Source organism: Stegodyphus dumicola, chromosome 11, assembly GCF_044657685.1.
Source record: "Stegodyphus dumicola isolate Sdum_Otavi_A_Nest chromosome 11, ASM4465768v1".
Taxonomy (NCBI): domain Eukaryota; kingdom Metazoa; phylum Arthropoda; class Arachnida; order Araneae; family Eresidae; genus Stegodyphus; species Stegodyphus dumicola.
This window is the reverse complement of record NC_140778.1, coordinates 45082411-45098388: the sequence shown is the minus strand read 5'-3', so window position 1 is coordinate 45098388 and position 15978 is coordinate 45082411. Positions and strand designations below refer to the sequence as shown.

Here is a 15978-nt window from a genome sequence, read left to right as displayed (position 1 = left end):
AGCATAACAAGCATCGGAACTGTACCAATTGTTATATCGCCGGTTAAGTATATGCAGTCCAGTCTCATAGAAGTCTGCCGCCTGGGAAGGAAGGCATCCTGACATAGTTGCCTGCAACATTTCTCTTGTGGTAAAGTGATGCCCGGACAGGAAAGTCTTCAGATGCAAGAACAAGTGGAAATACTTGAAAGCAACATGGGAGCTATAGGATGGAGGCTCAGACACCTATGGAATTCGCCGTATGCGTCAGATGTTGTCGGGGTACAACACAACACCAGCACTGATCACGTAGTGAAAACATAAAAATTGAGCAATGCCGTAGCCGGGACTGGAACCAGGATCTCTCGAATACACTCCGAGTATGCTATCGTTACATAAGGAAGGCATGCAGAAAGTCAAAATCACGAAAACGCCCTTGCAGCTGGCCCGTTCGTTCGCGTGGATTGGAACTAGTGCCCAGCGACTTTAACCCTCTATCGCTAGTGGGACCCCCAGATGCTGAGCGTATAGAAATAGCTTCTAAAATTGTATATAACAGTGCAAACAAAATTTCAGAGCAGTTTAAATCCGTATGTACTGATGCTACAGTTATTTCCAAATAATTTTCATATTTAATGCAATTTAATAATAGAAATGAATTTGCCTTAATATATATAGTTCTATTGCTTTCATTTCTGTGATTGCAAATTTTTATAATTAATGTACTGGTGCGCAATATGGTAATCAAACCCAATATGGTAATCTGAGTAAATCGTTCATCAACATCTGTAGATTCATACACAACACATAACTGGAAACAGCAACAAAGAGAATTCTGGAAACAGGCATCCACATGCAAACGCAATATACACTCATTGCCATAAAAGTTTGCACACCAAGAAGTAACTGTGAGATCGTAACGAGATTTGGCATGAAGATACATGTCGGGTAAATATGGAAATGCAGCGTGATTGCCAATTGCGTAATGCCACTTGATGGCGTTGAACTTGGTTCTTCTTGGAGTATAAAACAGCAGAGTGGATCTGAAGAAGAAAAACTTATTTATACTTTAACCTTTAGGCCTATCCTAATTTACACCTCATCTGCTTGCGCTGTGGTTACGGATAAGAGCATCTGTAAACTGAAAATTTTACAATCTAAATTTCTCCGTCTGGTAATTAATGCACACTATTACGTGCGTAACGACCAGCTGCATAAAGACCTCAAATTGGACGTAAAAATATCTCAATCGAAGAAATGAAGGTTTTTTTTACGAAAGCCCTCGAGTGCGATACTCTGAGCTATTTCTCTACCTTCCATTATGAACTGTTAGACGAAAATCGAACGCTAAGACCCTTTGCAGCTCATATGATTGATACAAATTTTCCTAACTAATTTGCGAATATTGAAATGCTATCGTGACCTGTATATAGTGTAAATAAATTTATCTTATCCATCTTAAGTTTCATATTGTATTACTGTTTGTAAAAAAAATGCTGTATGATATCCTCACAACAAATCAGCAGACATTATCAACTCACGAGACACAGGACAGCAAATCAAGACTCCTCCAGACCAATGAGTTGAAATTTCCCCACCCACGTGGCAATGGTCACACTCCTTACCTCACCCTCAGCGCTCCTTCAAACACGACAGCAGTTAGTCAAGAAATGCCACACCCAGGCTTCGAACGGCACTACTTCAGAGAGACGGATCACGTTACGCAGGTTCGCATGATAATTCTGGCATATCAGCGGAACTAGGAACTGTTTGAGTGTACTTAATATTTTACTCAGGAAACGCTGAGGTAGACATGCCGTTACGCTGCCATCGAAGCCAATATCAGCAGCTGTCACAGTTCGAGAGGTGGAGAATCATCGGGATGATGGAAGCTGGGTGGTTAGCTCGGCGAGCAGCTCGTCAGGTTGGCCGTTCTGATTTTTCTTTGAGGAGGTGTTCGACCCAGTGGACATGCGACATGCGACGGAGGACGTGGGCACCACCCCTCCACCATAGGTTAATTGGTGTAGCACCACGTCCACCTTTATCTAAAACAACCCCTGAAGCCACACAAGGGCCCCACATCTGGCGCCCAAACCCAACGCCTAATTCACCCCGATGGCGGTCCTACTGACCAAAACTGCCCCCGGGAGCTCACTCCATCCTATCGCCCGGGCACAGTATTTATTAAATCATAGAAATAATATAAAGATGGCCTTACAAGGGCTACTCATATGATTACATGCATTTTCTAGTTTTACATACAGACTTTGCTTTCTGGCACATTATATTGCTTTCTAGTACATTATAATTCTGTTTGTTACATTGTTATTCGATTATTACATATGATTGTCTGTAATTACTGATACATATAGTACAGTCATTGGATTTCTGTTTATTAGTTCGGTTCATTGGTAGTAGTTCATGTGTTATAAGCTTTGAGACATTCATAGTGTCGTCCATCCTCGGGTTCCTGCTAAACTTATTTGCTGCAGTTTATATTCACATCCCTTATTTGCTGCAGTTTTATATTCATATCCTGTTGTGAACGTTTGCTTTTGCACCTGTAATACTGCTTGCTATCAATAGAAACTTATTTACATATTTACACCATTACATAACTCTCTTTCCACATTGAGGCAACACTTGTAATGTTGCTTGCTAGACTGAGGAGGCTTAATTACATATTTGCACTATTTATGCTGAAATCAATTTGCGACGCACTCGATTAATACTTTTGCATCAATCATATTTACATATTTACATACGCGGAGCATATTACATATTACAAGCGATGCTTATGAAATCTATTTACATATTTACATTCTTGAGTATTCTCTTAAATACTAGATGTATAATCTTTACTGATACCATTGGGTCTTATGATTGCATAAGATTTCTTATATTAAGGATGGCCTATATGCACTATATGCACATTTTCGAGTATACAGTGCACATTTTCGGGTACATATGTGATAATGCTGTGTGCCAGTAAATTGGAGTACACTTGAAAACACACTTGATTAACACGCTTGCTTAATAAACACATTTGCACTGAGCATATTTACATATATATAGCGTTGTACTTTGAGGGGGATGCACTGTACATCGCTTGCTTGCACCACTCTACATTTCTGTTTGCATTGCTTGTTGAAGGTATGACTCATGCACATTTATATAGTATTACTCGCGAGCTTATTATATTTATTTACATATTTACTTTCTTAATACTGTCATTGATTCTGGGTCTATAATTTTTACTGCTGACATTAAATCTTATAGTTGTATAGGGTATTTTATTTTGAGGATAACATACGCTTTATGTTACGGAGCTAAATTTGGCACAAATCCAGATTAAGTTCCGCTAATTTGTACATTAGCTGCACAATCCTTTTAATTAGGTGCCGTTGCTTAATCAGATATTTACAGAACGGCTGTCTGTTATTGGCTGGTAGTCTAATGTGGAGACCCTCAGTCAGCGGGCATGTCTCCAAGTAATGCTCTGGCGAGCCCGGTCCTCCAATTGCGCACTGACTTGTATTGCAGAAACCACGTTTGTAGAAATAGTCAGGAAAGGGACTATGCCCTGAGATAAACCTTGCGAGCTGCGTGTTTGCTATATTTCTGTCTGTGTCCACATAACCACAGAAGTAATGGGTCCTCCTCCCTGTGTTGCTCTCGTCCTATTCACATTGCCACTTCCCCATGGCTTTCAATCTCAGCGTACGCTTGAAGTAAGAACGCGGCCATGGTATAACTGTCTCTGCTATTGCTGTTTCTGTGGTGGCCTCCTTTGCAAGCTGATCTGCCATTTCATTCCCTTCATGGCCCGCGTGTGCTTTTATCCATTCTAATGTGATCTCAAAATTTGGATTATTTCTAAGGGCCTTCTGTATCTCTTGAATAATTTCAGAGGGATGGTCGGGGTTCCAAATCGCATGTAATGTTGACAAGCTGTCAGTTTTTACTGTGGCCTGCCTGCAACTTATGGAATGTACATAGTGGATTGCTTGCAATATAGCCAAGGCTTCACTTTGGAAAACGCTGTTGTTTTGTCTGAGCCGGCCCTTCCATTTTTCTATGATGAACCCTGCCTCATGGCGGCGTAGGCACAGCCCACTTTCTCCTCCAACTTTGACCCGTCCGTGTAAGCTGTCAGGCCAAGTGGCTGGTTATTATCCTTAGGCTTCACCGAGACGTATACCCCTCTTCCTTTAGCCGCTGGGTGTACATGAAACGGGTTGCAGCTTTCCTCATACTCCTCAGGGGAGTAAATTTCTTCATCAAATGTGACCATTTTTTTTAGTTGTAAGACTTGCTGTCGTGCCGCCTCCTCCTCAGCACGCATGTGCAGGGGCAGTAAGCCTGCCAGCACATTAATTTCGTCGCTTGAAGTGGTGCGATAGGCCCGGGTAATACCCAATGCAAAGGGTCGTTGAATGGCATTAAGGTGTGTTTAACCTTTCTCCCTTGCATTGGGTAGGCCCATACTGCAGCAGCATACGTGACTATTCTTTCTACCACTGTAGAATACAGCACCTTTTGTATATGGGGTTCAATCCCTATTTATATCCATAGAACATCTTCATTCGTCGAGCTATTGCAGTTGTCCTTAGTTTAAGGCTTTGCACGTGGGGGATCCAATTCATTTTTTCGTCAAAAATGACGCCAAGGTATCTGAGTTCTGACACTATCTTTATCCTCTCTCCATTAAGTTTTATTGTGGGCCTGCGTGGCGTCATTTACAGCGCGACGACCTGGTCAGACCAGTCGTCGAGACGACCGTCACATCATACAACATGCACGCGTAGAGCCAACTGCCTCATTGGCCGCTATCCAGACACAGGCAGCTGCTTCAATACGGAATCCTGTCTCTTCCGGAACCATCGCAAAGCGCCTGGTTTGACGGACATCCTGTATAGTAGCACCCATTACGTGTGCTGCCAACTACACCCACCCGACGACGCCTCCGTTTGGAGTGATTTCGCGCACAACAGGATTGGACTTTAACGGAATGGAACCAGGTCACCTTCAGCGACGAATCTAGATTCAATTTGACCAGTGATGACAATCGCTTTCGTGTGTGGAGCATTCGTGGTGAACGCCTCAATCCTGGCTCCGCTTTACAGCGACAGACCGTTCCCACAGTTGGTGTGACGGTAAGGGGTGCCATTGCTTACGATACACGGTCACGCCTAATATTGATCCATGCCACAATGGCAGGCCAGCGGTACGTCCATGACATCCTTCAGCCACATGTGTTGCCACTCATGGCAGGGCACCCAAAAGCCTGTTTTCAACAAGACAATGCTCGGCCACACACAGCACGGATCTCACAAGACTGCCTTCGGCACATTACCACCCTTATCTGGCCTGCTCGATCCCCAGATTTGTAACCAAGCGGGCCCATCTGGGATCATTTGGGATGGCAAATTTGGACAGCCTACGAGATTAGCCGAAGCAGAGGCGCATTTACAGCAACTGTGTAACGATATGTCTCAGGACACCGTATGGAACTTGTATGCCACAATGCTCGCTCGTATTGCATCGTGCATTCGCGCTACAGGTGGTTTAACAGAGTACTAAAACTTCCGTTCATGTGTACTTTTTTCTGCAATAAATTGTCCTTTTTTCTTTGATTTTCTAATCACTTACTTATATCAAAGTAATAATTATATATGTAAAATTTCGTTTTATTCTGACAACTATTTCTTGGTACACAAATTTTTATGGCAATGGTTGTATTTTAATATTAACAAAACGAATCCTGTACTTTCGATTAAAAAATATTGCCCGTTTTTTGCATATCAGTTTTCGCGTATACTTTATACGGTATAAAACTTTAGATACTCTCCTTTATTTCGTATCAAGAAATGTTCTATTTCTCATTTTTTGAATGGAACTGCATTGTCTCTTAGAGCTGAAGCGATGGTTTTCTAATGTTTTCTGTCACAGCTGGAAAATTTTTCTGCATGTTTATTACTTCTATGCGTTGCAGCAAAGTAATTCCGAACGTAGATTGGAAATTTCAGTGCCAACAATTCTGCATTTAATGTATAGTGTGCGAATATATAGGAAAATTTCAAAATTATTTTAGAGTAATAATTTTCACAGCAGTATGGCAATCCAGACTTGTTTCTTTAACTAAAAGAACTAAAAGGCAAAAGTTAGCAATTTGAACATTTTATTGTGAAAAGTGTTTTCCTGGAATATAGCTCCAGTTTTTATTTTTTCCATTCACGAGGATCTAACGGGCTAAAAATGAGCACCTAACCCAGGGATGTTTCATATAATTTCTTTAAATATAGTACAGCGCGATAATATCGTGTGTGATCAATATGAAAAGTAATACAACGCATATAAGTGCTTCGACAAAAATGCTGTTTCGAGTCTAATGTCCCATCAGGGACAAACGTCCGTTTCTGCTCATTAATAACCAAATGCGAAAGGAATACAAAAAAATAAAAACTATTGTAGAGACGTAAAATGATAAAAAGAGGAAAAGATGATACTAAAATAAGTGTAATCTCAGAGGAAGTGAGTAGGCTGTGGTCGGAGGAGGAGAATCTTAGGATCATATTTGAAACGGTAAAATTCCTTTATTAACCCATTAATCGCCAAAACTATAAGGAATGTTTCTTTTCTCATGAAAATAATAACAAATATCAAATTAAGCATTTATAAAATAAATTTACATTGAAAATTAAAAAAAAATTCTCTCACCTGTGGAAAACGCGAGTGTTGCGTTCGCGCAACGTCAGCGGAATAAGACTACGGATGTTTAGTGAGTAGGATTGTACTCGTGTGATGTTTCTTTTGAGTGTAACGCAGGATTACTTTTTTGCTGTATAACGTTTTATAAATCTACCAAATCACTTTACTTTTAATTAATTTAATATTAAAATATACATTGCATTTCTTTTACAGATACAGATTATTTCACTTGAAAGATTCAAGCCTGACAAGCTCGATTACAATCATGATGTAAAGCTACATTACATACTTCGCATCTATAAACAGTCTGGCTATGGTACTCTTTACAACATAGTCTTTTGTTATCAACGGACTTTACGATAAAATGTCTACCATCTCCATACAATGGTTTTTGAATGCTGAATTTACTAGGTCTTGCCATTCCTTTCTTGTTCGTCACTAGATTCTGCAATTTCTGGGGGAACAACAACAATATCAGTTTCATTCTGGTCATTATTAACATTATCATCATCTATTTCTTCATCAAAAAATCTTTGAAGCGTAGTGCTTCTTCTAATGTAAGATACCTCGTTCTAGGCATTTTTAAACAACCAGAACATGAACCAGAACATCGAAAGGAATGAGTGAAAAAGGAGATCGAGTACCCGTTTCCTGCTGACGTCAGCGCAACACTTATTTTCTTTTCCTTTCCAACTGAAATTTAAACATCTGAGTCATGTAATGTTCTGATAAACGGTGACCTTGACTAAAAATAGATCACTCATAAAGACGGCGATTCTTTCTTTAAATATTTTCAGCAAAAATACATGGTCGAAAATTTTGCTTAAATTTTGCTTAAAGTATGAGATTAATTATTATAAACAAAATGATTGTTGAAGGCAAATATTTTTTACAGATATAATCTTCATAATATTCCCTACACAAAAGCATCTGCTGGTATAAAATATTTTAGGTAGTTATATTTATATACGCATTTATTTTGACCGTTGCGTGAACGCAACACCAGCGGTTAATGGGTTAACAAAAATAAATTGTTGTATGTTACATATCCAGTCTGTAAAAGCAGGATTCGTAAACATTGCAAGAATACGATTAATCATTTAAAGCAGGGGTCTCCAAACTTTCCAGCCTTAGGGCCATACTGATTACTCCAGTAAGTTCCGAGGGCCAAAACCATATTATCATTGTTGCCGGTGGTAAAAAGTGAAATAGTCCACTGATGAAAAAAAAAAAGTCCGAAAAAGTACGCAACGTTTAAAAAAGGCTGCAAATCGGACTGAAGTCCGCAAAACGGCAACACTGCATATTACAGTCAAAAGTCGTTAATTCGGACACCCATAATCCGGAATGATCTATAATCCGAACCTCAAAGCTGAAAACTTTCTGCGCATGCGCCGCGTTGACACATGCGCATAGGCGTTTACGCGTGCGCGCATATGCGTGTGCGCAAGTGCAGAATACGTTTTCGCGTGCGCGTTTAACGTATAACGGACGATATAAACTAAAATTATACAATTATCTATTTCAGTTAATGTTGATGCTTGCGTTATACCTTAATCTTCGAACTGGATGCAGCTTATTATTTTTTGCAGATTGTAAGAGCAATTTTATAAAAGTAAACTTGAACTTTCGATTATGCCAATTTCCGATTTGGAGCTCCCAAAGGATCTACAAAACGAAAGTATGTCTCGATGTCCGTCAAACAAAAAGTGAAATTGCTGCAAAAATTGGATAAAGACATGAAGAAGGTGACAGAGAGGTTAGTGAAAACGAAAAAATTTCGATTGACAAGTTAGTCGGTATTCTCGGCATAGCAATTAGGGGACTTGAACAGCGGAGCTTTTAACTGAACAAGAAATTATGTCTGTTTATAGAATTAAAGAGAAAGTATTATCACATAAAACGAAACAACTTACATTGAAAGAAATGTTTAATAAAGTAAACAAATAAATATTAAGCTTCTTTTTTTGTAAATTTTGATACCCTTTAGATCATAATTGTTCTTTATTTCCTAAAATACGGTTTCATATTTTTAATTTTAGAATTTGTGCATGCCATCTTACCAGATTTAAACTGATGATCTATAATCCGGAAAAATCGATAATCCGGAATCGCCGAAGTCCCGACGAGTCCGGATTAACGACTTTTGACTGTATTAATTTTCCTGTCATTATCTGTAATTTCTAGATTAGTCGTAGAGTACGAGCCATGAGGAGTAAGGTGACACGACATCTGGTGGACACAAGTGGAAATAGGTAGTACCTTCTATCGCTAACAGATGGCGCTAATAGCACGTACTGAAGTCAGTTCCTATGACACTGTTGTGAAATAAAATAGTGCGTACCTCCTTAAAACGTGTTTGTGCGTGTTTAAGTTTAAGACATCTTTGTAACAGTATTTTGATTTGAATTGTTGCTTTTGTGTGTGATTTAGTAGTATGGAAAAGAAGCGAAAAATTGATAGTGAATGCAGAAAATTCAAAGATCAGTGGAACATTCAGTATTTCGTAATTGAGTCCAGTAACAAGGCGCTATGTTTGATTTGCAATGAAAGCATAGCCGTTCTCAAAGAATATAACATTAAACGTCATTATGAAACAAAACATTTTCAAAATTACTCAAAATATACAGGAAGTTTGCGACAGAAAAATTTGAAGCTATGAAGCGCGGATTGAAATCGCAGCAATCTTCATTTACAAAATTCAAAACTGAACAAGAGGCTGCAACTCGTGCCAGCTTTCGTGTGGCTCTTGAAATTGCAAAACGTGGAAAACCATTCACCGATGGAGAAATGATCAAAGAATGCATAATTGCAGTAGCCGAAGAAATATGCCCTGAAAAGGTAAATTTATTAAAAACTGTCAGTATGTCAGCAAACACTGTGGCTCTAAGGGTACAAAACATCGCTGAAAATATATCCTCTCAACTGTTCGACAAAAATGGACATGTTGAGTGGTTTTCTTTGGCTTTGGATGAGTCAACGGATGTGTCAGATACTGCTCAGGTGTTGATTTATATTCGAGGAGTAGATAAAAGCTATGAAGTGCATGAAGAACTTCTTGATATGTATAGTATTCATGGCACAACTACTGGTACAGATATTTTTAAAGGAGTTGAAATGGCCATTAATCAAAAGAACCTTCGATGGAAAAACTTGAAATGTATTACAACTGATGGAGGCAAAAACATGAGTGGGAAAGATAAAGGAGTGGTCGCTCTTGTGTCAAAGGCTGTAGAAAATGACGGTGGTTCAAAACCATTAGTCTTACATTGTAGCATTCATCAACAGTCTTTGTGCGGAAAATGTTTGGATATGTCTGAAGTTCTGAAACCAGTCATATCAACTGTTAATTTTATCAGATCTTTTGGGCTGAATCACCGACAATTCCGACAATTTATTGAAGAGATTCGAGAAAATGACTTACCTTATCATACTGCCGTACGTTGGCTTAGTTGTGGGAAAGTCCTTCAGCGCTTTTTTGAACTTCGAGCAGTGATCGAAATTTTTTTGAATGAAAAGCATCGCCCTCTTACTGAATTACAAAACAACGCATGGCTGTGGAAGTTAGCATTCTATGTTGATTTGACAAAACATGTGAACGAACTGAATTTGAGATTGCAAGGAGAAAACCAGCATCTTCCTGATTTATACACTAATATCAAATCATTCCGGAAGAAATTGATACTGTTTCAATCACAACTACGAAGTAAATGTTTTTCACATTTTAAAACATGTGAAATATTTAGCCAACACCACTGAGACTGAGTTTCCTACCGATTTTGCAATCGAAACTTTGAGTGATTTGAAAATAAATTTTGATACTCGTTTCTCGGACTTTGATGCCATTGCGAATCAAATTAAGATTTTTCAGAATCCTTTTGATACTGACATTGAAACCCTAGCCCCGGAACTTCAAATGGAAATGATTGATCTACAGTGCAGTGATATAATTAAGAACAAATATCAAAACTCATCTTTGTTGGAATTTTATAAGAGTCTTCCACTGACACAATTTGATAATTTGCATAAATTTGCTCGTGGGCTCTTTTCTGTTTTTGGTACTACTTATTTGTGTGAGAAGACCTTCTCGAAAGTGAAGTACACAAAAAATGTTTACAGATCTAAATTAACTGATGAGCATCTTAAATCTCTTTTAATAATTGGTACAAGTAAAATTAGTCCACAACTACAAACTATTGTCAGTGGAAAATCTCAATTACATAAATCTCATTAGTATTTCATATGTCATTATACTTTTTATAAGTTATGTTTTTATTTAAAATGTATAAAATGTTAGTTGGATTCATTTCAATAATTTGATAGTTATTATATACTGAAGTTAAATTTTCTGCATATTATACATGTCTTTACTCATTACAGTTCTGTGTTTCTTTATCCAACTTATCACAAAAACAATAACAATAAGCCTACAACAATGTTATGAGTAGTTAGCCCATGACCATATCAATGTAGATGTCATATTAATAATTATTCAACATAAAGTTATAATACTTCAGTAAACTAAATTTAATTTTCTATAAAAAATATGTTCTCTAAAAGGAGTTTTCAAGTATGCTAGCTCTCCGCGGGACGGACAAAATCTATCCGCGGGCCGGATGTGGCCCTCGGGCCGTAGTTTGGAGACCCCTGATTTAAAGTGTCAATTGTTTCAAACAAATAGTAAATGTTTTCCCACAAAGCTAAGCATAAAATTAATTTCGGTAATATAAGAAAACATTTTTGAATGAAAGTGATTCTGAAGGGCATTTGTCAGTTATATTCGAGTATTTCGTAAATTGTATATCTGATATTCGAACTAAAATTGGTTTGGTAATCGCGAATAAATATGTCACTGCGCAGTTAGGGAGGAGCCTTGCAAAAAGTTAGCATCTTTCAGAAATGATATTTTGTCACCATACAGAATCTGAAGTGTAACACAGGATGGCGTCTAAATGAGGTTATCTCTAACTTTTTGAGTTAAATTTTTCCCTGTGATGGTGAATTTTTCCTGTGATGGTCATACTGCAAGGAACTCCTTTGATACTGCCCGTTGATGATACGCGTTCTCTGCTTGGCAAAAGAAATCGAATTTACCCATTATCGAAGTAGAACAGTCTTCACATTTGTTAATTTTCTTGAAATTATCGCAACGAAATTGTTGCTCACACGCCTGAAGGTCATTGGATTGAGGTAAATTATAGTAATGCAACAGAGAACCGATATTATCCTTAAGAGCGAAAGCGTATGCTTCAATACCGATACGTTTCAAATTTTCGATGAGCAAGTCAACACGTGCGAAGTATCACATTTTGAAACATCCAGAGATAATAATTTATCCAAATAATTATGGTCGAACATCTTATTATTCGGGAATAGCCAAAATGTCTGAAGTGTCACACGAAAAAAATTAATAGAAGATTACACATCCAGGAACATAGTATCTTTATACGAAGAGCACGAGGTATCAGCTTACGAACTAGGTCTGGTGTCATTTTAGCTCGTAAAATTCGAAGAATGTCCCAGCGGGAAAATTCAATATCTATGGCCGAAATAATATTCATAGTAATCCAAAAATATCGCAGCAATTAAACACAGCAAAACGATCACTCAAAAAATTCAAAACAGCAAGGATCGCAACAGGCATAAATACCCAGGGAACGGTGGGGAGCTATATAGCGAAATGCGGCATGAATCTTCGAACGCGCACGTGAAAGAAATCTTGAAACCAAGCGTATGCTCTGACCGTCTTAAAGGGCCACATAAAAAGCGGTCCTCAACTAAACATAATTCAGCTTTTGAAGGCATAAATCAATTTTTATCCCAAAATATTAAAATCTTCAACACGCTGCAAATCAAACATAAGCTTTACATTTTATTATGTTTTGTGATGGGCATAAAACTGTAGAAGTAATTTAGTGACAGCACCTAGCATACGAATTAATACAAAAATAGAATTTATTCATAAGCCACCGTTCTGCCTTAAAATGACAAAGCAGTTTCATTTAAAACAAAATGTTTATTTATTGCTATGTGTTGTAGTTCGCAATTTTAATAATGTATGTACCTCAAGAATGTACGAATAAACCGCTGAGTAAGAAATTGTTAACGTTTCTCATAATAATTTCAAATTTGAAATAAATTTTTAAAAATCCATAGCAATATAGTATCGAAACCTGTTTCCATGTCACATGTATTGCATAAAAAATGTGAAATTTGAAGAACTAATTTTCCTAAATATTTAATACTCGAATCCGTATAAGTTGCATGCATTTGTTTTAGTAAAGTGTTATGACAGATTTTTTTTAAAAGCTGTCGGAGACAAATGATAATATTCCTCGACAGTAATGAACGAGAATACCATGCATTTGTTTAAAAACAGAAACGAAGTATTTGTGAGATTTATTCAACATCCAAGTCTTAATTTTAACAGTTTTATTGTATTTTTCTCTACTAGCCAGGTATAGTTTAAGTGTCTCAATTGGGTATCAAAACGTGTGTGTGAAAACACTGATCTGCACTTTGTTACTAGATATTTTTTCCTTAAATTTAGTTTTTTTTATATCAACGTGTCTGTAGTCAATGTGTATATTGTATTAATTCGGAAAGTTCCCTGATTCTTTAAACATGAGTATACAAGCAGCAGTGAAAGTAAAAAACAATTATGAAAACAAAATAGTCTACAACGATTTTAATGCCAAGTCATAAATAATCAAGTGAATAACTTCAAATTTCTGAATTTGTTTAATATCACAATTTTCAGTTCCGGTTTTGGTGAGAATCGAAATAATATAAATTTGGATTCAAAATCATGAAATTCCTCAGAATTTTCACGATTTTGTTCTTACAAATCCTTGACATGATAAATAGTATCATAATAATGCTAAATAACTGACGAAAAATGCATTTGCTGGCTCTGTAAGATTACTTGGATGGCCTTTAGGTTCAGACCAATAGCTTTTAAGATTAGTGTTTTTGAGCAGACTGAAACATTAATTTTTAACAGAGTTTTGGTCTAATAGATCATGGTATCGATCTATTAGACTTTGCTGTATTTTCAGCACAAAGACCATATTCATTTTGTTAATCTGTCACAGCTCAAACAGCACGGTAACTTAATCTGCAAACTATGTTAGCTTGAGATGAGTAAACCTTGTTAGAAAGCTAAACTATTTGTGAAAACTGCATCTAACGTCTATCATTCAAATTTACTTTAACTTGTTGACGAATTTCTGGCCTTAAAAGCTATGTAACTGGAATCAGAAAACAAGTTTGATGAAAAAACAAATAACCCACATAGCACAAAAACATGCCTGGGATATCCCGAAGATGTTGCTCGCGGGGTATGCGCACATCCTCAGGACATCGCGAAATATCTCTCGAACCTCCTAAACACCTTCTCCAGAGTTCTTAGTGTCACATCCCAGTATATCCTCGGGACATCCTAACTAAGTCCCATCGACAGTGTACGTCATGTTATTAGGATATGAACTCCTACTTACTACATCCTCAGGACATCCCACTCACCTCCTAAACACATCCCATTATATCCAAAAAACATCCTATCTATGTCCCATCAACAGCGTATGGGATGTTGGTAGGATTTAAAGTCCTACTTACTACATCCTCAGGACATCCCACAATATCCCAATTTCCTCCTAAACTCATCCTCCCGAGTGCTTAATCTTATATCCATGTAAAAGAGGAATATGTATTCATCTGTATATAAAAACTCTAAATACTGGTGATATACTGGAGCTTTGCCATTGCCAAAAATAAATAAAATGCAATTACTACATGTGAATATAATTCATAATTAAATTTAAACAAATGACTATTAGAATGCAAATTAAAGGAAGCTTTTAAAATATTTTAACATATAGTACCTATAAACAGAGTAGCCATTATTTGTGCTGTATCATAAATTATAATACGACGTTTAGCTTAAGAGAGCTTCTCCTGACACATGCACCGTTCGCGTTTATCCACGCGGTGTATGATGACGTAACTGTTTATTACGTATGTATGTATATGTATACCATTCTTACTTCTTCGCCCTTTTTTCTCTGCTGTATGCAACTATGTTTAAGTTAATCTCTGTCATTAAAAATGTTCATTGATATTACAATCTATTTAGGCTCATTTATTTCTTCAATTTGACTATTCGATTATAGTAAAATAAACATGGGGTATGCCTTTTAAATTTTTGATGTCAGAAATTAAACTCAACCTACCAGCTGAACCATATGAGCAGTTTTATCAGTCAGCCACTGGTAGGTAACCTAAATAACGAATCAACATATAGAGTTGCCAAAATAAGGAGGGAAACAAAATTATGATAATCACATCTTACCTAATCATAAAATTTAATGTGTAGGCAAGTCTAAAAAGAGTGAGAAGGAATTTATTTTGCAACACAAAGTAAAGCTGTCTTGCAGGCGCAAAAAAACTTGTCTCATGAGATAGTAAAAAATAATTAGCTGCATCTGGTAACATTTATCTGACAACACATAAGTAATTGTTAGCTACGTGCAGAAAATAAAATCTGGTCATGATAAGCAAAATGCAATTTTAAACTTTTGAGTTTAACTGCAGAAATCTACGAAAGACGTATATTTTATGTTGTAGCAGTAGTAAATGAAGATGCGGCTAATCTTTACTGTATGGTACACCTTGTTTTTTGTCTGAAAAATTCGCCAAGTGGTATTGGTTGTTCGTGAAATCTGGAAGCCCATTGCGACAAATAAGTTTTTCCGTAATTGTAATGTTGATAATGTTGGCGAAAATAGCCTTTGAAAAAAATAAGTTTTTGTCAATATAAAGGGGTTATTTCTGGAAATATTGCCAACGTGTTGTGATAAATTTAGTTTTGGGCTACATTTTGTAATAGTAACCCTTTTGTACGGACCCGTGTTTTTGGTTCTTACCATTCTTTTTAATTGCTATGTTTGGTTGCACGTAAGTGGTATTTTGAACTTGCTATTATTTTGGTGTGGGTACCATCGTTTGAGTATGTCTGAGGTGAATAACAGACGATGAATTTAATTGAATTGCTTACCTGGAGGATGGAGGAAATGGTGGTGGAAAGCCTAAACGTATGCATGTGAAAAAAAAGGTATGTTAAAAAAATGACGCTTCATTTATTTATTCTTCTCTGTGTGTTAATTTTTCTTTTTGTTGTTTAATATTTTTATGTTAGAAAATATGTATTTTTGGTAACTTATTCCTCTCTGTTTTTGTATTTTTGGTTGTCTCTGTGTGTTAAGACAGTGGCGAATATTTTCTTGT

The 15978-nt window shown here is 37.0% G+C and overlaps 1 protein-coding gene across 1 annotated transcript; it reads left to right on the top strand.

The window, feature by feature from the left end:
• The first annotated feature begins 9351 nt into the window (after positions 1 to 9351).
• On the top strand, positions 9352 to 10452 carry LOC146993923 (general transcription factor II-I repeat domain-containing protein 2-like). Its single transcript, XM_085826280.1, has one exon. It carries the CDS (start codon positions 9352 to 9354, stop codon positions 10450 to 10452), a length of 1101 nt encoding a protein of 366 aa, XP_085682406.1.
• The last annotated feature ends 5526 nt before the right edge of the window (positions 10453 to 15978 follow it).